The 20,453-nt window shown below is 43.5% G+C and overlaps 1 protein-coding gene across 17 annotated transcripts in view; it reads left to right on the top strand.

Moving 5' to 3' along the window:
- The window catches only part of PECAM1 (platelet and endothelial cell adhesion molecule 1), a 70,555-nt gene that overhangs the window by 20,078 nt on the left and 30,024 nt on the right, over positions 1-20,453 (top strand). For 12 of the 17 annotated variants that reach the window (XM_084837417.1, XM_084837406.1, XM_084837402.1 and 9 more), the window contains 8 exons: positions 293-577; positions 4,038-4,319; positions 5,572-5,679; positions 7,470-7,497; positions 10,001-10,071; positions 12,337-12,396; positions 14,242-14,310; positions 17,058-17,114. In XM_084837417.1, coding sequence (XP_084693543.1) covers positions 293-577; positions 4,038-4,319; positions 5,572-5,679; positions 7,470-7,497; positions 10,001-10,071; positions 12,337-12,396; positions 14,242-14,310; positions 17,058-17,114 — 960 coding nt within the window. Of the gene's footprint in view, positions 1-292; positions 578-4,037; positions 4,320-5,571; positions 5,680-7,469; positions 7,498-10,000; positions 10,072-12,336; positions 12,397-14,241; positions 14,311-17,057; positions 17,115-18,429; positions 18,545-20,453 lie in introns of those variants that run through there. The other 5 variants (XM_084837409.1, XM_084837410.1, XM_084837405.1 and 2 more) reach the window with 4 other exon arrangements.

Raw genomic sequence — 20,453 nt, 5'->3', positions numbered from 1 at the left:
GAAGAGAGAGGAGCTTAAATGTAATGATTGGTGCATGCATATGGGAGGCACATACTGGCCTCTTGCATGTAATGGCTGGTGCGCTGCTGTGCATGCATACGTGGGGGCTGGCTGGGGAGGGGCAGGGGAGGAAGACTACAGGGCTCCGTTTATGGTGATCTCCTCCTGCAGGTGCAGCTGCATCCACTTGAGGACAGAGACGTAACAGAGCCAGGACTCACAGGGATGCAGCGCACTCTGAGCTGGATGATTCATGCAGTTACTTATGCACCATTTTTGTATTTCATTTCAGCTCCTGTTTCCCGGCCAGTCCTTTTCCAACCAAGTTCCCAGGTAGTAGTGTTGGGGAAGTTTTTCTATTTAAACTGCCACTCTGACCGCGGAACTCTGCCTATCACATATATTCTCTACAGAGGAGATGTACCACTTAAGAACAAGACAGTGGCAGAAAGAAATTTACCAGCAAAGTTTCAGGTCAAAGCAACAAATATGCATGTTCCAGGAGAATACAGATGTCATGCTCAAAATGGCCATTCTATTACACAACAAAGCATCGGGGAAAACATCACAGTGATAGGTAAGTTTTTATTTGTTGCTGCATTTTTTTGCAGCAGGGGCGGGATTTGAGAATTGTAAAAGCTTCAAAGCCTGTATAGTAAGGATAGGGAGCCCAGTTTGGCCCACAAAGGTTTTCCATCTGATCCTTAGCAGAGCCCCTGATCCAAAGGACTCACTCACACCCACTGTTATGCACTTCAGCCATTTTCTCCAAAGCATTTAGCCCCTACTCCTGCAGCATAACTGTAGACGGCAAGAGAGGCTCTGATAGGACCACAGTCCCTTAACTGTGCATCTCAGCTGCTCACTCCTGTTTAGAACCCTAAACCAAGGGTATCTTATTTATCTATTAGATTTCTAGCCTGCCCTTAGTCCAAAGAGCTCAGAACACCACACATGGTGGCCCCCCTTTTTTATCCACACAACAACCCTATGTGGTAGGTTAGGCTGTATGTGTGTGTGACTGGCCAAAGGACTGCCAGTGAGTTTTGAAATCATAGTGAGAAACTGAGGTGGCTAATGAAGGGCTTTGCCAATGAGAAAGGGTTAAAGGGATCCTGGACTGCCAGTCAGTGGGCAGAACCAGCATTACCAGCTCTTTATCTCTTGCTCTGTTGAAGAAACAAATGCCCCCTGCTAGCTATGAATTGCTGACCTGGGCTTTATAGTAATGAGGTAGAGCAATCAATGACATGTACTTCAATGCCTTCTTCAATGATCAGTTGGATCCACAGTTGGCTACAGAATTGGACTCAAAGAGTGCTTATCAATGGGATCTTCTCAAACTGGGGAGAGGTAACGAGTGGGGTACTGCAGGGCTCAGTCCTGGACCCAGTGCTTGTCAACATTTTCATTAATGAATTGGATGCGGAGGTGCAGGGAATGCTGATCAAATCTGCAGATGACACAAAATTGGGTGGGATAGCTAATAACTTGGAGGACAGAAACAAAATTCAAAGTGATCTTGATAGACTGGAGCGCTGGGCAGAAAACAACAGAATGAAATTTAATAGGGATAAATGTCAAGGTCTGCGCCTAGGAAAAAGAAACCAAATGCACAGTTACAAGATGGGGAATATGTGGCTCACAAGCTGAATAGGAGCCAACAATGTGATGTGGCTGCAAAAAATGCAAATGCTCTTTTGGGCTGCATTAATAAGCATAGCTTCCAAATCCCAGGAAGTACTAGTTCCCCTCTACTCAGCACTGGTTAGGCCTCATCTGGAGTACTGTGTCCGGTTCTGGGCACCGCACTTTAAGAAGGATGCAGACAAGCTGGAGAGGGTTCAGAAGAGGGCAACAAAGATGATCAGGGGACTGGAAACAAAGCCCTATGAAGAGAGACTGAAAGAACTGGGCATGTTTAGCCTTGAGAAGACTGAAGGGAGATAGGCTAGTGCTCTTCAAGTACTTGAAAGGTTGTCACAGAGAGGAAGGCCAGGATCTCTTCTCCATCATCCCAGAGTGCAGGACACGGAATAATGGGCTCAAGTTACAGGAAGCCAGATTCTAGCTGAACGTCAGGAAAAACGTCCTGACTGTTAGAGCAATATGACAATGGAACCAATTACCTAGGGAGGTAGTGGGGTCCCCCACACTGGAGGCATTCAAGACGAGGCTGGACAGCCATCTGTCAGGGATGCTCTGACTTGGATTCCTGCATTGAGCAGGGGGTTGGACTCGATGGCCTTGTAGGCCCCTTCCAGCCCTACTATTGTATGATTCTATGATTCCAGCCAGTTGGCTCCTATCCTGAGTGCACCATCAGTGTGCAAGCCCCAGTCAAGTGGAACACTGTGTTTCTAGCAGTGCTGTCCAACTTGGTTCAATATTTTGGAATTAAACAATATTTCGTATGTGAAACTTCTACAATATTAAGCATTTATATTTTGCATTCTGTTTTTAAATCAATCATGAATGTGTTTGATTTGACATGTTTTTAAAGCTTTTTTTTAAAGTCAAACCATTAGATTGAAATGCTAATTATATTGTAACATCCAACTGATGTAAATTGCCCAAAGGTCTGTAGAAAACTGAGCTGTGCTCTGACCCATGTTCGTTCGTTCGTTCTAAACTCTATTGAAATTTCTTGGCTTTTCTTGCCCTTGAAAGTCTACACATCCAAAGTATGTCCAACTGTTACAGCACACAAAGCAGCTTCAGGTCTCTCTTCGCCAGCGTGCAGTGAGATTCAGTAACCCTCATTTTAATAGTAATGACTGCAAACCTCAGCATTTCTGTGCAAAATTAATGAGAATTCTGCCCCTCCCCCTTACAGTCTCTAATACAATTGGCCTCTGATCCCATTAATTTTATTCCATGCCTGTTTTATGCCTCCCTTCCCATACCCTTATCCATACAAGGACAGGACAGTAAATAAAGCTGGGGCATATCTATACTACAGACCTATACAGGCAGGCCCAAACACAGAAAAAGATTATGTTTAGGGTGCCCAAGCCTCATGTGGCGTAGAGTGGTAGGCGGCAGTATTGCAACTGAAACTCTCCCCACGACCTGAGTTCGATCCCAGCAGAAGCTGGGTCTCCGGTAGCCAGCTCAGGTCGACTCAGCCCTCCATCCTGCTGAGGTCGGTAAAATGAGTACCCAGCTTGCTGGGGGAAAGGTAGTCACGACTGGAGAAGGCAATGGCAAACCACCCCACTATAGTCTGCCATGAAAACGCCAGCATAAGCGGCGTCCCTCTAGGGGTCAGTAATGACCCGGTGCTTGCACAGGAGGAACTTTTCCTTTCCTTAGGGTGCCCACTTATGCATAGCCCCAGATGAGGAAATGCATCACCAAAAAATTGGACAAAAGAGGACACCGATCTATATATTTAGAAATAAATAAAATTTAGAAATAGATTTAGAAATAGATACTATAATTTAAATAGTAATACAATACTTCTCACCATAGTAGAGAAGACCGTAATCCACTGACTTCTGTGCCTGTTCAGTCTGGTCTCCAGGTGCTAAGTGTGGATGGTCAACTTTAAGGCCCAGCTCTCCTTTCTTATGGATCTTTCTCTTTAAATCAGACAGGCCTTCAAACAGAGGGTGCCTTCAAATAGAGGATTGTCGTTTGGCAGCCCCTCAATTAGGGGACAATCCTCTATGAAGTAGGACACATGGCCACCCTAAGCACATTTGACTTATTGCCATTGGGTTTAGACGATTTTGAATCATGACCATGAGCTGAGCGTTTTCCAGGATTTTCATAAAGTTCCCATGACATCTTAAAATTCACAAATAAGCACATAGTGGTAATAATATTTGTTTTGTTTTTCTAAATTTAAAAACAAATTCTTGCTTACTCATGCTGGCTAGAAATGCATTCCATCATGTATCGTTGGCCTCCACTTTACCTACTCTACCTCTTTCCCTCCAGCACTTTCATAATTTGCCATATAGCAAGCATTTCTACTACACTGTTTTAAAATCTGCCATTGAGCCTTTTATTTTTCTTTTTTTAATCCACAGCTCCAGTTGTTAACATAAGCTTGGGAAGACCTCTAGATGGGGATGTGGAAGACGGCCAAGATCTCATACTTTTCTGCTCTGTTGATTCAGGATCTTTTCCTATTGAGTTCAACTTTTTTAGAGGAAATAACACAAAATCCTTGTATCAGGTAACAGAGAATAAAACCCATGGAGCTGTTTGGCACAAAGAAGGACTTACAAACCAAGATGGAGGGAAGTACTTTTGCAGTGCTGACAACCAAGCTAAATCACGTGTACTGAGCAAGGCGATAATTGTCAACGGTAAGTTCTGCTCATGGATTTATTCTGCAAAAAGCATAGACGATAAGAACTGTGAGTATATCCAGGGCTTGTACAGTAGGGTAGTCAGATGAAAAGTAAGATAGGCTCCTATACATTTCAAGGCACATCTACACTGAAGACTTAAACTGGTTTCGGGGCTTTTCTACATGAGGCATTTATCACACACTCATCATTTCCTCCTCACAGTTGTTTATGGGTTCTTTAGATGATGTCATGACCCTCCAGTTACACTTCTGTGTCTAACCAGCGCTTTCAGCGAATTTTTTTAAGAGCAGGGAGAATGCAGCATTTAATTGTGAAAGCGAAAGAAAGTGCAATTTCCTCTTATGTATTTGTGCAACTCCGCCACAGTGCCATGTAGAGGTTATGTAGGGGAAAAGCAGGAAAGGAAATGCTCCTCGTGTAGTGCTTGGATTGCAATTCTGTGATGAAACCGAAAGTAGATACAGCGGATTAACAGCCTCATGTAGCAAAGCTCTCAGTTGTCATTCCCACTTCCCAGGAAACCCTGGAAATGTTGTTATGTGAGGGAAGTTGGAGGTCTCATAACAGAAAATTGTCAGCACTATCACAAACCTACAGTTCCCAGATTATTTTGGGGATGCCATGTCATATGATTATATATGTAGTTTTCTTCCTTAAGAATTGTGAAAACATGGAGATTTCAGAAGGTGCAGTTTGTCATGCAGGGATGGGAAAAATTACACCTCACTAAATACCCTCTTCCACACAACAGTTTTCTTTCTAAAGGGCTATATTAGTGCTTGCAATTAAACTGGAGAAGTGCTCAGCCTTTACTGATGAAAAACGAATCCAGGCCCAATGTCCTTGGGCATCCAAGAGGGACCCTGATACCTGCCCTGTGCTCTCCTTTGAAAAAGCACTGGGCAGCTGGGAGCCCCCCAGTTCTGGGCGCAGGTGATGTTTCTATGGGAAGTAATCATTTTGGAAGTTTCTTCAATGTGATCTCCCTCAGTCTAACACTTCTGGGGCAGAATGGGATCCAGTGGAGCCACTACAAAGCAGTAACCATGTTGGCCATGTAATCCAAGAACAGTAATGATCTTCTGGGTGGTGGCAGTATTTGTACAGTTTGTTCATAACTATGTGGACTTGCATCCCTAAACATCTGAAAATATTTCTATATCTTACAGTGACGGATTGTTTGTAAAAGCTGACATTGATGCTGTATCATGCCTGAATCATGACATACATTTCTCCTCATTTTTAGTTGTTCTGGCTTCATGGAAGAAATGGCTCATTGCAGCAGTTTTCCTGCTGATTCTTCTCCCTCTTGGTATTGCAGCTCTCTGGTGGTATTTTCATAAGAAGCAAAAATGTAAAATATTTTCTTTTGTTTTCACTCATTTGGTGAATAGAACATAAGCCCTTTTATCTGTATCTTCTGATTATTGGAATTAATGTTAGCCCATCAACTACATTAGGAGCACCGCATAGGAGCACTCCCTTTCCCTCTCTTCCCTCCACTCTCTAAAATTTACTCCCTTTCAATTTCTCAGCTACCTGTGGTGCCACATCTGCATAGGTAGTTTTGCTAACTGTGGTTAGTTTGATACCAAAGTTTGCAAACCCACATCTAACCATGGTTGCAAACTGTGGTTTAGAACTAATCGTGGTTCTTAAAAACCCTAGTGTAGACATACTGCTGCAATGTGGGTAGCTCCAAAAATTTAAGAAAAGGGAGAATTCACTTGCAAGAGGAAAGGGGAAAGAGTACATGAGCCTGTTGAGTATGCACAATCTCCTAGCCATGGGCTGGACCTCAGACAGTGTTACGTCTGTAGTAGGTTACCAGTGTAATTCTGTGCAAGGTGCAAATCTATTCATACAAACTTCTGATGATCCAGATATTTCAGATGGCCTCTGCTAGGTATGGCCTTGTACTGCTAAAGGAGAAAAGGCTGTATATCTAAAAATAATATAGATAATATTTGGAATGAATGGATCAAATTATTTTATTCAAATTTTCTGATGGGAAGCAAATCTGCAAACATTGAAAAAGTAATGTCTTGAGACAGGCCACAAAACCTTGGATATAGCTATTCTGATGAAAATAACATTTCTGCTCAAAACGATGTCGTTCTTGGGCTTTTTGATTGTTAGAAAAGGGCATATTCTTACATTGTGGATGGTGAAAATGTTTGTGCTCATTATAATCTTGGAGGGAGCAATCCTATGTCCCCTAGACAGTGTCTGGGGGACATGGGATTTTTTGGTTTCCTGGCTCTGCACTCGAAGACAGGGCTCCAAGCTCAGAGCCAGGAAACCACACTCCCCACCTCCTCCCCTTTCCCCTTGTAGCTGGTGCAAAGAGAACCGCACCGGCTGCCTCTTTGCGCGTGGTAAACAGAGCTCAGAGATGTGGGGGGAGGAGGCATTCCTGGGGATGGGGGTGGGGAGGAGGCCGGGGTGGCTGGCTTGCTCTTTTCCTATTGCTGCCCCAGCCTCCTCCCCACCCCCTTCCCAAAGCCTCTGCTAGACAGGTGAAATCTCCCATCTAGCTAAAATGCAGTGTCAGAAGCATGAAGCACCTCCCTCTCTGTATAGGATACTTGTAAACCTCTGAGTTTGGGGCTTATGAGTACTCAGAGTGCAACCCATAGGATTGTGCCCTAAGTGATTCTTGTGGTTTCTTAGTTTAATTCTCTTATTTATAGTTTTGTTATAGTTCACAACTAAAAATTCACAAGATGTTTCATAACTATCCCTCTTTTCATAATGTGTAAACTCTATGGGTTAGTAACCCATTATTAACAATTATTAACAACCACAGACCAACGCTTAATGTTGGGAATAAGCCACTGCTGCATTAGGCTAACAACCATCTGGATCCAGAGTTTCTCATCCAGCACTGGGGAACATCATAACTACTACTACTATTATTACTACTACTACTACTACTACTACTACTAATTACTATTATTATTATTTACATTTCTAAACCACCCAATAGCCCAAGCTCTCTGGGCAGTTTACAAAAATTAAAAACATTAAAAATACAATATACAGAGGTTAAAATCTTGTGTCCTTGTTCATTTATTTACACAACTGTCTTTCTATATATGCAGCACAGTACACTAATTTTTTGTTATTTTTCCCCTTATCAAGCTGGAAGTGGTTCTATGGAGTTGCCACGGTAGGTTGGTTTCTTACTGTTAATGGGGAGGTCTTTCAAATCAATGTGGTGATGATATATCCCTAACACTGGTCTGTGTGTATGCATCATTCATCTGCACCCGTGGACGCAGCAGCTAATTGAAGCAGACTACCTGCTGAGAGGATTAGGAAATTTTCTGCCATGAAAATGGCCCAATAACCTAAGCAGATATAGAAGAATTAAATTAAAAATGCTAGAAGGGTCAAGGAAAAAGAATATTTCAACATTGGGGTGCAATCCCCTCCCTAGTAACGTAATGACAAAAATCCAAGGATGCCTTCACACATCTGTAAAAACAGCTTACAGCACAATCCTATGCATGTTTAGACAGAAAAAAGTCCAGAAAAATGCTGGCTGGGGAATGCTAGGAGTTGTAGGACTTTTTCTGTCTAAACATGCATAGGACAGGACTGTGCCCTTAGTGTTTTCTTGGGGCCACCAGGCCTTGATTGCAACTGACAACCTGAGTCTGCTGGAGCATTTTAAAGTGATGCAGTGAGCTGGGAGAGCCCTGGGTTTTAACAACCCAAAGAACAGAATTAGTTGTTTCTGACTATTTTGCTTCTGAATTCTTACTGTTTTATTATGTTTTGTGAGTCACTTTGGAGGCTCCATTGGGCCCCCAAACCAGGTTATAAAGATGTATATAAATATTTGTTTAGAACAATAATTCAGTTTTTAATTGTTTACAAGTCTGGGGGGCTGTCTTCACAAGCGATTTAGTGTGATCTTAGAGCAGTCTAAGGTCCTTTGCAACTGATGACAACATCACCAATCTGCTGCCAACCAGCTGCTTCCCTCTTGAAAAACTGCATTTTCTGAAACTCCTTTTACTCTGTTTTTTTTTTTTTAACTGAAAGTGGCTCCCTGGCAGTTTTACCACAGTGTGCCATGTCCCCCCCACACACACACACACATTAAATCGTGGGCATGCCTCTGTGACCTGGCAGTGATGTGGTCAAGGGGGTGGGACACCCCATTCCCTCTTGCTTCCCCAATGGAAGTAGTTTTTCCCATTGAGAGAATTCCCAGGAACGTAGCAGCGACCCCTCACATTACCACAGTAGTGGGGACATTCATTTACCTTAAGTAGCCTGCTTTTAATTTTAACATATCCCCCTCTTCTGTGCATGTTTACTCAGAAGTAAGGAAAAAGTCTCGCTTCCCTGCAGTGAATCTTTAACATATTTCTATGCATTCAGAGCCACAGTATTTCCCTAAAGCGCTAAAGGGTTAAAGGCTAACTTTAGTAACTTGCCTGCTCTTTCGCTTCTCTGATGCTCTCTTAAATCACTATTGCAATGCTCTACTTCTTTGAAGTTCCATAGTTTCTCTGATGTAAAGTTGTTTCTCTGTTGTTATGTAAAGTCCCTTCTCTGCCATATCGCAGTAATGATTTTTTGGGTTTACAGGGGCTTCTCACTGCAAGCAGGGAGAGAAGTTATTGCTTCTATTGTTAGAAGCAATAACTTCATGGCAGAGCGCTGGAATGGGGTAAAATTGGAGGGGTGGGATGCTCTCATGGGAAGCCATCAGATGCTGCCCTTGAGAGTCGGGGATTTTGGCTTCTCAAGGTAAAAGTGCACACATTGGGGCAAAGGCGGGGGGAGATAATGTAGTAGCAGGGGGAGAGCCTTCAGAATTTCAAATTAATTGCTCTCCATTCATATAAACATAGTAGTGGGGGGAGGCTGGACAGGGGCAGGAAACAAGCCTGTCTCATCGGTTGAGCAACCCCTACTAGGTTAATGATGTTCAATTCTACTCCCCACACCCCACTTGGAAGTATGTTCTTTTCAAGTGCTGTGTGACCCCTGAAAACGGGATTTTAAATCCTAGTAATAGTACTCCAATGCGCTTCTCATTCCATTGTTGTAAAGTTCCCCCTCGGGACTCTCATGTGTTTTATGTGATTCCACATTTCCAAGGAAAAGCAGCCTCACCACACAGGTCCAGCCAACCCAGAATATAACTGAAGAGAAGGTGGTGGTTGGGGCAGGGGATTTGTAAGTGGGTTTGCCATCAAAGAGTACGTGGTGTACCACAAAGAGCCAGTGTGGTGTAGTGGCAAGAGTGTTGGACTAGGAGCTGGGAGATCTGGGTTCTAGTCCCCACTCGGCCATGGAAGCTCACTGGGTGACTTTGGGCCAGTCACACACTCTCAGCCCAACCCACCTCACAGGGTTGTTGTTGTGAGGATAAAATGGAGAGGAGGAGGATAATGTAAGCCGCCTTGGGTTCTTTGCAAGAGGAAAAAAGGCGGGGTATAAATGCAATCAATCAATCAATCAATCAACCAATCAATAATAAAAAAAACGTACCTTTAGAAGTATCCATAAATGCTCAGTGATTTTCCAGGTTGCTTGTCCTCAGTGCCACACCAGAACTATAACTCTGACATCATTAGAAAGATGAACTTCTGTTGCTAAAATATCAATGCTTCCTTTGCCATATTTAATTCCTTGATTTGTTTTCTTTTTAGTCACATACCAGCAACTAATTCAATGGATGAGAAGCTGCCATCAGTACAGAATAATGAAGGGGAATATTATGGTAGTTTATTGTTAATTACTTTGATTTCTGTGTCTATTTCAGTGTTGTTGTTTTTAAAAAATCTTGATCTCAGCACCTCCACCGTTCAAAGGGACATTATCCGGACCAGGCCCAAGTGAAAGATTTTTATTAATATATCCAAAGGGTAGTTGTGTTTTGCTTTTCAGACAAAGTAGGCATTGATAGATATGGTAAAGTACTACATAGGAGTGTGGGCAGTACTGCAAAGAGTAAGTTCTCGTATATGTTATAGGAGGGTTTGGCCAAGACGTTGTTGTGCTTGCAGCAGTGGAACTGGTTACCCTGTCCTAGCCCCCAAGGTAACCTTTTTCCTCTTTGGGACCAGGATGGGCTGATTGGCAGGGGGACTCCACCCCCTCTCCCCTGTGGGGTCTTGATATTCAGTTGGGCCACCTGAAGGGGTCTGAGTCCTTTTCAGGAGTAGCCTGTGCTCACCCATCCCCAAACAGAGCTGAGCAAATCCCGGATGGCATCATGTACCTGAGCTGAGGCACCATCTCTGCCTGATAACATTCTTAGACCATTTCAACACCAGGCTTTTATTGTACACCCGTGATTGGTCATTCATGGAAATTTGCGGGTCCTTTACATGATGTCGTCAATCTCCAGGGCATCTCCTGTGCTTTCTGACCTTTATCCTGCTTTTAAAAAGGTCGGGGATAATGCAGTAATAAATGTAAATCTGCTGTAATGGCCATGTGAAATACTGAAATTGCACAGTTCTGCTATAACCACAGTGCCATCTAGTGGCTGTAAAATGAAACATATAGAACTTGCTGAGAACTTGCCGAGAAAAATAGCCCCGAAAAAACCGCCCATGTCAGCCCATGTAAAGAGCCAATCTTACTCCTGCAAATAATCCAGAAGCAGAAGCCCCAGTAAATTGTGGGATTAAAAGCCTGGTGTGGAGAAGCCCTTACTAATATTTAAATAGAAGTCCCACATGAGACATAACCAACCTACTTGCTTCGTGTCCCAGTTCAGATGCAATGCTTTCTGATGATCAAACTGCAGTGTGAGCCTGGAAGGCTCCTTCCCCTCCCTCGCCTCCCTACCTGCTTGCATTCCTCCTTCCCTTTCCTGAATTCCCTTTCCAGTCATAACTCCAGTTATGACTGATCATGACATCTGAACCCAGCATAATCAGAGTTACCACTAACCATAGTTTTCTCTAAAAACCATAGATTGAAACCAGGATTTAGAAGCTAGGTTCAGCCTCTGGTTTGAGCAGAAATAATGGTTAGCAGTAACTATGATTATGGTGGTTCAGATGCCACAGTAAATTTCTGCGAGCCAGGAAAGGGAGGGATAAGGACTGCACAAGACTGTGGAGGGTATGAGCCTGTGGGGCGCTTCCAGTTAGACAATGTGATGTGTTAACTGGATGCGTATGTATGACGTTATTGGGTTAAGTTGAAGATAATACACATATACCAGTTAGACCTGACTTTGCATGCTCCTAAAATGGAGTCTAAAATGGAAAGACAGTAACATCAAGCTGGCCAAACCTTAGCAATCATGGTCAAAGTTAAGTTTATCACACAGATGCATAGTGAAAAGCATGAAGAATTGTCAGTTAGTTCAGCCTGGTCAAAGGAGTCAAAGAGAAGCAGAGAAGAAGAATCTAAGGAGTGAGCCAAAAGAACAAGGGAATCAGTTCAGGCACAGGAGGCAGGAAAGAGGTGTAACCATCAGCCGAGCACACTGAAGCATAGCTCAACTCTGGATGTATTTATAGCAGGACAGGCATCCAAGGGCCAATCAGCTTAAGGAAAGGTAGGGCGAGTCTGTCCTGTAACTCTGGGGTTGAAATGGAGCACCTCAGAGACGGTGGAGGACAAAACCCCAGGTTTTAGGCCAGCGATATGTAATATGAAACTCCCTGCTACTGGAGGTCAGGCAGGCACCAGCATTGTGTGTCAGTGCCTCCTGAAAACACCTTTATTTCAAGAAGCTGTCCTTGAATGACTAGCCACAGTGTTTACTGGTATTCTGTTTTATTTAAAAAACTTTTTTTTTAATGTGGTGTTTTTTTAAAAATCTTTTTATCTTTTACTGTTCACTGTTCTGGAATCTGTTTAGAAGTGGAGTGGTATATAAATGTTGTTAATAATAATAATAATAATAATAGTAATACATATGTAATGATACAAATATTGTGTTTAAAGGGGAGAAGTAGCTATTTTAAAAATTACTTTTAATTAATTTGACATCTCACTTCCTGTTTTCATTTCTACTTTTTAGAACCAGGTTATAATGAAGATGGTGGAAAAAATCACATAAACTCAAAAGAGGATGATAAAGGTAATTCCTTTATTTTCATTTCTAAGTGCATTTCTAACGTTTCAAGACATGACATTTTTGAAGGTTTAGAACAGAGAATCTATTTCCTCTAGCTTGGGGTTACTTTATTCTACTTGTACCTATTTTTCCAAGGATGAATTTCAAATGTACTTAATTGCATGATATTGCCTGGATTTTGAGATAGGGGACTTTAGCCTATGGCAGGGGTGGCAACATGGTGCTCATGGGCACCAATGTGCCCTCATATACCTTTCTTGGTGCCCATCCAGGTGCCCTACACCTTTTTATTATCAACAGCAGCTGGAGTTTCTGTTGGTGCTGACGACTGTTGGTGCAAAGGAGTTGTTTAGAACGCTGGGCTCAGTCCCCTCCTCTGCCTTATACTCAGTCTTTGGGGCAAGTTACTTGTCCTTTGCCACACCTCCAATGGCAGCCATTTTGTGGTGGTGCCCAGGGAAGTTACTCAAATTGACAAAAGTGCCCATGGCCCAAAAAGGCTGCCAACCCATGGCCTGTGGCATATTACAAGGCTCCATTCTGTCCCCTAACATCTACATGATGTTTTAACATCTACATGAAGCCGCTGGGGAAAGTCATCTGGAGGTTTGGGCTAAAGTGTCATGTGTATGCTGATGACATGCAGCTCTACCTTACATTTTCACCTGCTGATCCCAGGGAGGCTGTGGAACTCCTGAACAGGTGCCTAGGGATGGATGAGGGTGAACAAGTGGAAACTTAACCCAGACAAGATGGAAGTACTGCGGTTGGGAAAGCCAGCAGATCTGGATAGAAATGTTCTAGATGGAGTTGCACTCCCCCTGAAAGACCAGGTTCACGGCTTGAGGGTCCTCCTAGATTCGGGGCTCTCTGGGAAGCACAGGTAGCCACGGTAGCCAGGACTGCCTTATACCGGTGAAGGCGTGGCAGCTCTGACCCTATCTGGATGCAGTATGGTTCTCACCTCAATTACTCATGCTCTCTTTACATCCAGACTAGACTGCTGCAACATGCTTTACATGGAGCTACCATTGAAGATAAATTGGAAGCTTCAGCTAGTACAGAATGTAGTGGTTCAGATATCAGTGGGGGCAAGGCGTTCACCTGTTTTGTAACAAATCATGATTAATATCTGCTGCAGCCATAACATGCAATGCCGAGCATCCCATCATTCCAGTAACATGTGCTCTGGCTCTTAACTCTTGGCTTTCCCTACAGTTCTGAAGAGGAGGAAGAGAGGAGCCATGGAAACCTGCCATCCTTGCCTTCAGTAGCAGAACCTAGCTCTTTAAAAGCAGTAGTACTTCTCTCAGCCCAACCCACCTCACAGGGTTGTTGTTGTGAGGATAAAATGGAGGAGGAGGAGGATTATGTACACCACCTTGGGTTCCTTAAAGAGGAAAAAGGGCAGGATATAAATGGAATAAATAAATTTACTCTGGCAAGAAACTCTTCTCCTTTTACTATTGGCCAAAGTGGCTGTGGCCGGAGTGAAATACTGCTGCTTTAAAGGAGGTACATATCACTGCCCATTGTGAAGGTCAATGTATGATGGCTTCCTTTCCTCCTCCCCACATGCATGGGGAAAGCTAGCCCTCATCTCTTTCTCCAACTTTCTGGGTCTATTTTGGTCACTGGTGGGGGAGTTTGTTGGTCTTATTCTGAAACAGGTCAAGGGAGACTCCAATTTATGAATCATCTCCTTAATGTGATAAACACGTGCCTTGGTTCTGGACTCATTAAAGTCAGTGGGAGCGTGACTGGTTTGCTCCTGGGATAGCAAAGATCAGTCCTTAGTAGGTTCAGAGTGCTATTCAAAGGAATATCTTTTTACTATTTTGGGGGCAGGTCCTGACCCTGGGAATTCTGAAGTGGAATATACTGAAGTGAGTGTGTCGGATCATAACCCTTCTAGAGGTAATTACAGAGCTGACTTGTGCAATTGTGCAACAGGAATAGCAATGGGCCTTGCTATTGTCTAATGTCAATGGTAATTCTCCAATGCATTTCAGAAAGGCAGGAATAGGCCCCAAACAGCCATTCCATACTAGTAAAGAGGAACAAACAAAACCTCTCGTTCAAGGCAGGTGTTCCTTCTAGATTGTTTATTCATTAATATACCCTTTTGTTCCCTCATTTGAGACATAATGGCCACCTGCATACAGTCATGTGTGGAAAGGACATGAGGCGATGCAATAGTGCTCCCAGCCTCCAGTGTATCCACTGCCCTCCCTACGGACGAATTCGCATCATGTTGACTACAAAAAACAGAAGTGCATAAGGCGGTGGTCCCCAGTGTGGCACCTGTGGGGATCCCCAATGGTGCCCATGAAACTCTCCCCTCCCTGCACCCTTAAAAACAATTGTTTTAAGAAAAACATTGGGAAATGTTAGGGTAGTCTTCTTTCGCTCCCTTCCTAGCCTCTAGCCTTGCTCTTTCTCTCCCCTCTGTCTCTTTTCCTTGCTCTTTCCCACCCCTCCCAGCCTCTAGTCTCACTATTTCTCCCCCCCCACCCCCGCCACTTCTTAAGCTCACTTTTGACTAGCCAGGCCACCATGGTAGTTGGAATGCAACTTTTATGTTACCTATTCACAGTTAGTCGGTCTTGGCTTAGACACTTTGCAATGAAGCTACTTGGGCTGCCACTGTAGTCTGCGTGTGCAATCCAGGAGGACTGAAGCATCGACTGTGCACTTTTGCTTGGCTGCTTTTCAGTTAGACACGCAGCCTGGTCCTAGCCGAGTTAGATGCACCTAAACCAATTGAAATCCTAGGTTGGCAGCCTTAGCTGTGAATAACTTAGGCAGGATTGTGCCCAGTCAGTTGTTGTGAGTGCTCTGTGCGTATAAAGAAACTGTAGCCACACCCATGCTGAACCTCCAGTGCACTACAAGGAGCTGTGATGATCTCATGGGATATTTTAAACACGAAGCCTCACAAGGTTAAAGATCCTCCAAGCTATCATGCCAGCACATTTCCCTTTTCAATAAAACCAGCCCAAATGTCTCATTCCCAGGCTGAGTGTAAAGTTCCAGTTGTTTTATAGGCTATCAACTTGGTGGAGCAATTTCAGTAACAAGTCTCTTGTCGCTTTTTTAAAAAATTGCCTGTGTAGATGGTATTGAGGAATGGACTAACTTAATGATAGTCTCCCCACACAATATGAAATTATTAATGGACCACTGATGAGTTTTACTTGGTAAGATGAGTTTGTGTCTGGTGAGATTTCATGGGGGATTTGTGACAGCATTTCTACATGAGTAATTTATTGCATGCTCATGATTGGCCACTCACGGAAGTTTGAGGGTCCTTTACATGACATCGTCAACCTCCAGGACTTCTCCTGCACTTTCCCTCTTTTATCCCACTTTCAAAAAGATCGAAGATAAAGCAACAAGGGATGTTAATCTGTTCTATCAGCTGTGTGTAATGACAGAAAAACGCTATTATCACAGCACCTTCCAGTGGCTGTAAAATGAAACATATAGAAACATCTAGAACTTGCAAGGAAGGACTGTCCTCAATTCAAACCATGTGTCTGCCCGTGTAAAGGAGCCGGTCATAATCCCACAAAAAATCCAGAACCAGAAAGCCCCGGTAAGGATGCAGGATTTTAGCTTCATGTAGAGAAGCCAAAGGACCACCTCAGTGTTAACCACATGATATTTTGAGCAGAAGAAGGGCTTGGCAGGGGATTAACTGCCTGAGTCAAGGATGTTCTTTGTTAGAGAAGACATCCATGACAAACTATCAGGAGGAAAAGTAGGAAGGTATAGGTGTAAATCCTGTCTTACTTTATTGTAAAGTAAAGTCCAGCAAGTCATGGAGACCAAAATCCAGTCTTATATGCTCAAGAAGATATATGCTGGTAAACATAAGAAATGTGTGATCCATATTTAGAATTGCTTAACACAAGTGTGTGTTTAATAGTGTGTGTTGTGTTTAAAAAAGCTTGAAGTAGTGCACCAGAGGTTCAGCAAAACCCTGTTTTGTAAAGTATTGTTATGTAGCCCTGTGGCCTTCTCCAGCAACTCAGCCAGGCAGATTATTTTCAGAAAAGACAGTGATCCATTTTATGAAAATAACAGGTGTTTTTATTTGTCAGCTACTGATCATACAATGCCAGGACTCTAACTCTTCTCACAGGTCCTCTCTCTCCCCCACATACACAGGCTTCCAGAACTCTCTCTGGCCTCTCCACACATCTTTTCCACAGGTGTGGGCAACTTGTGGTCTTCCAGATGTTTTGGCCTACAACTCCCATCAACCCTAGCCAGCATAGTCTGTGGTGAGGGATTATAGGAGTTGCCTACTCCTGCATTAGGGGCTGTCTTTAGAGATGCTTATGGCATATACTACCCTTATGTTATATATAGCCTTAAAAGGATTAGCTGAATAGTAGGAAAATTACTAAGGTATGCTTCAATCATATTTTTTAAATCAGAAAGCTAAACTTCAATTTAGTTATGGAGAAACATTACATCGCTTCATAGTGTAGGGTCTATCTAGATGGTAAATATATTTTTTCCCAATTGGCAACTATTATTATTTATGTGCATCTTTCTACTGAAATGACTGCGTAGTCTGTTGGTTTAAAGAGGATTGCAAAATACACCCTTCTGCCCCCTCAAAGTAATTGATTCCATACTAATACATTTTCTAGCTCCTGTAACAAAGAAGAACGAGACAGTTTATACTGAAATCAGAAAAGCAATTAATGGTGAGTAAGCGAGTGAAAAAGTCAAACACATAAAGGAGGTGTCCATGGGGCACTTTTGTATGTAAATTCTATTTTTTGAGAAAGAAAACCTAAACAATGAGTTCACATGGGCTGTAGTCCTATACCCAGTTTTCTGGGAGTAAGCTTGATTGAATTCAGTGGGACTTACTTTTCAATAGAGAGCCAGTGTGGCATGGTGCTTAGAGTGTTGGTCTAGGACTGGGAAGACCTGAGGGAGTGTCTCCATAAGCGATTTACTCTGAGCTGGCTGCATTTGGAGGTCATTAGGGATATATGACGTTGTGGCCTTCCAGCAGCCTCCCCAGAACTTATCATGGAAAAACCGGATTTCCTGAGACTGCTTAAAGTCCATTTATTTTCCTTAAGTCGGGCTCCTCCCGGTATAGTTGTTGTGTGCCCCAACCCCCTGCATTTACCTCAGGTATGCTAGCCCTGCCCAGGTTGTGTCTTTTACCGTGACCCCGGTCAAGGGGTGTTTCCTGTGTGTTTCCCATCCATTTGCTTCCCAGCACAAATCAATTAGTGTCTACCCAGAAGTAACTCCCATTGTGATCAGTGAGACTTGTCCCCTGAATGCGCATATTAGAATTTACAGGGATTCCGCCCTCACACACAATTGAAATAGCATATTTTAAAGCACGAATTCCCTAAAGGCTGTAAAGCGCTTTCTTGAAGCTGTGATTCTCCACTGAGTGGTTTATTGCCATTCGGAAGTAACTACTTCCACCTTCAGCCATCCTGAACCTGTGCAGCATCGGGTTAGAAAGGGAGCTGGTTTCCCATCCGTTTCCCCTCCTGTCTTTCCTAGCACAAATTTATGTGTGTCTACTCGGGATTAACTCCCATTGTGGTCAATGAGGCTTGTCCCCAAACTGCACACTCCCGAGATTCCCATGAATCAAAATAACGCATTTAGAGAGCCTTAATTTCGAAGCTTCGAAGCTTTGATTGATTGCAGCAGGGCAGCTAGAACACGGTGGTCCTTTCATGATTGTTGGGGGGGGCGGGGAAGAGAGATAGAAAGAGAGTGATTTCAGTGGATACAGGGGAGGAAACCTTCCAGGATGTTATCAAAGGAGAAAGAGGGGAGAGCCTGGACCGGGAGGGGGGAGGCTCTTGAGCAGCCCCTGCCAGTCAGATGACATTCACTCCAACCTCCGCCCCCAGAAGTATGTTCTGTGAAGCGACTGTGATACACTTGTTTGTGGAGCCGTGCACAGACCAAAGCTGGCTCCTTGAAAAATCCGGGTAAGCCACGATGGTCTTTTCCTTCTGTCTCCTTTCATTGTCATAGAGACCCCCCCCACACTTCTGCTATGAAGCTCATTGGGTGACTTTGGGTCAGTCACTAACTCTCAACCTAAACTACCTCACAGGATTGTTGCGAGTATAATATGGAGAGGAGGATGACCATGTATGCCACCTTGGGCTCTTTGGAGGAAAGGTAGAATATAAACATAACAAAGAAGTAAATACAAATAAAATATAGATGTATAGGATTGCACTGTGGAAAATGTAGAGAAGAGCAACTAAGAGCGCAATCCTATGGCCGCTAGTCAGCGGCTAGATGGCCATAGGATAGGTCGGTTTCTGGGAACTGACCTTGGAGTCCATGCTCCAACGTCGGTTCCCTGAGAACCGACCTCCACCCCCTCCCACACTGCCTCGTAGGTGGCACGGATCGACTCCACGCTCATAGGAGGAGTGCGGAGCAGTGAAAACGGGGTGTTCCTTCCTATGCATCATCCGGCATCCACCCCCCTCCCCACTCCGACTTCCCCAGGCTAGACAGCCGAAATTGGCTGTCTAGCCACAGATGCAGGGCAGCTGAAGCACAGAGGGGACGATCCCCTCTGTGCTGCTCCTGCTCTGCATTGGAGAGGCAGTTGCCTCCAAGTTCGGAGGTCGATATTGCGCCCTTAGGCTGCAATCCTATGCCCACTTACCTGGAAGCAAACTCCATTGAACTCAATGGGGTTTACTTCTGAGGAGACATGTAGAGGATTGCACTGTAAAACAATCACTAAAGAAATCTTATTAAAATAGTTACTCTGTTAATCCATCACTATGTTGACAATACAGGTAAGTGCTTCCTTACAGGAGTCAGCCCATCTTCTTCCCTTCTGCCCTGCAGAGACCATGGCTGTGGTCACGGTCTCCACAGGGCAATTGTTTTGTCACCAGTTGTCAGGTTTTGTGTATGTTTTCCCATAAGACTGAAAGGCACTAGAAGGAGTTCACTAGGGGACTGGTATCTGGGGCAGGGGGCAAATTCTCGTCCAATGTTTCCATGATTGTAGCATGCTCACTTTCTCATCTCATGAAATTGAATGAGAGCTACTGAGAACCAAGCCTCCCTCTGTCTATATAGTCCTGCCCCTTGGCATACTTAGCCCTAATTTGGGTACCATTTCTTGCTCATGCTGGATTCCAACCAACCTGGTGCCCTCTATATGTGTTGGACCATAACTCCCACCATCCTCCAGCCAGCATAGCAGTGCTAGCTGTAGTTTGCTGGGAGTTGTAGTTGTAGTCCAATGCATCTAGAGGGGCCCAGGTTGGGGAAGGCTGGGGAAAACTCATGAACTAACTTGACCTCATTCCAGATGCAAAGTTTTGGTGCTGGGTGTGTGTGAAGAAACAGCTCCTGAACAGTGACATCTCTCACATGGCTGCAAAGAACTAAACTTTAGATTTCAGGAGCCTTATCCTATCTGTAGCAAGCAAGCATACCTCTCAATTTTTAATTTTAAAATGTGAGGGTGTAATCTCCAGTTGTAGCTAATGACATAATCAATGACATTTTATCTGGAGGTTTCGCATTGTATCTGGATCTTGAAATGAATTTTGTGCCTACTCTAAATGATGTTTAATTGTTAATGCGGCTCTATTGAAAGTTATGCTTTGATTTAATATTTCTGGTTTTTTGTAAGCCACTCTGGTAAAAAGTAATATCTTGACAAGCAACTTAGAAGTACAGAAAATAAACAAGCAAAATAAATCACAAGATTTAAATTACCTTGATGAACACCTTTCTCTTTTGTTCCCCATTTAGTTGGTGAAGTAGGAATTGCCATATTTTCTGCAATAAATCTCCTTAAGGGAAGCTTATATTATAGCAACTTCTGGAAAATAAACTTTTTGTATTAGCTACTTTATCAGCTCAAATGAGTTTGAGAAGGGCAGACAGCATTTAAAATCCTTTTAAAATGATACTTTGTTGTAGGGCAGGAAGTCCAGAGAAATGAGATTTGATTAAAAGTGTGGGCTGGATTAGGCTGACAATAAGCAACCACCTCTTAATCTTGCATTCCACCT

This window comes from Heloderma suspectum, chromosome 2, assembly GCF_057233095.1.
Source record: "Heloderma suspectum isolate Gila_16-S chromosome 2, 16-S_ref, whole genome shotgun sequence".
Taxonomy (NCBI): Eukaryota; Metazoa; Chordata; class Lepidosauria; order Squamata; family Helodermatidae; genus Heloderma; species Heloderma suspectum.
This window is presented reverse-complemented; position numbering and strand designations above follow the sequence as displayed.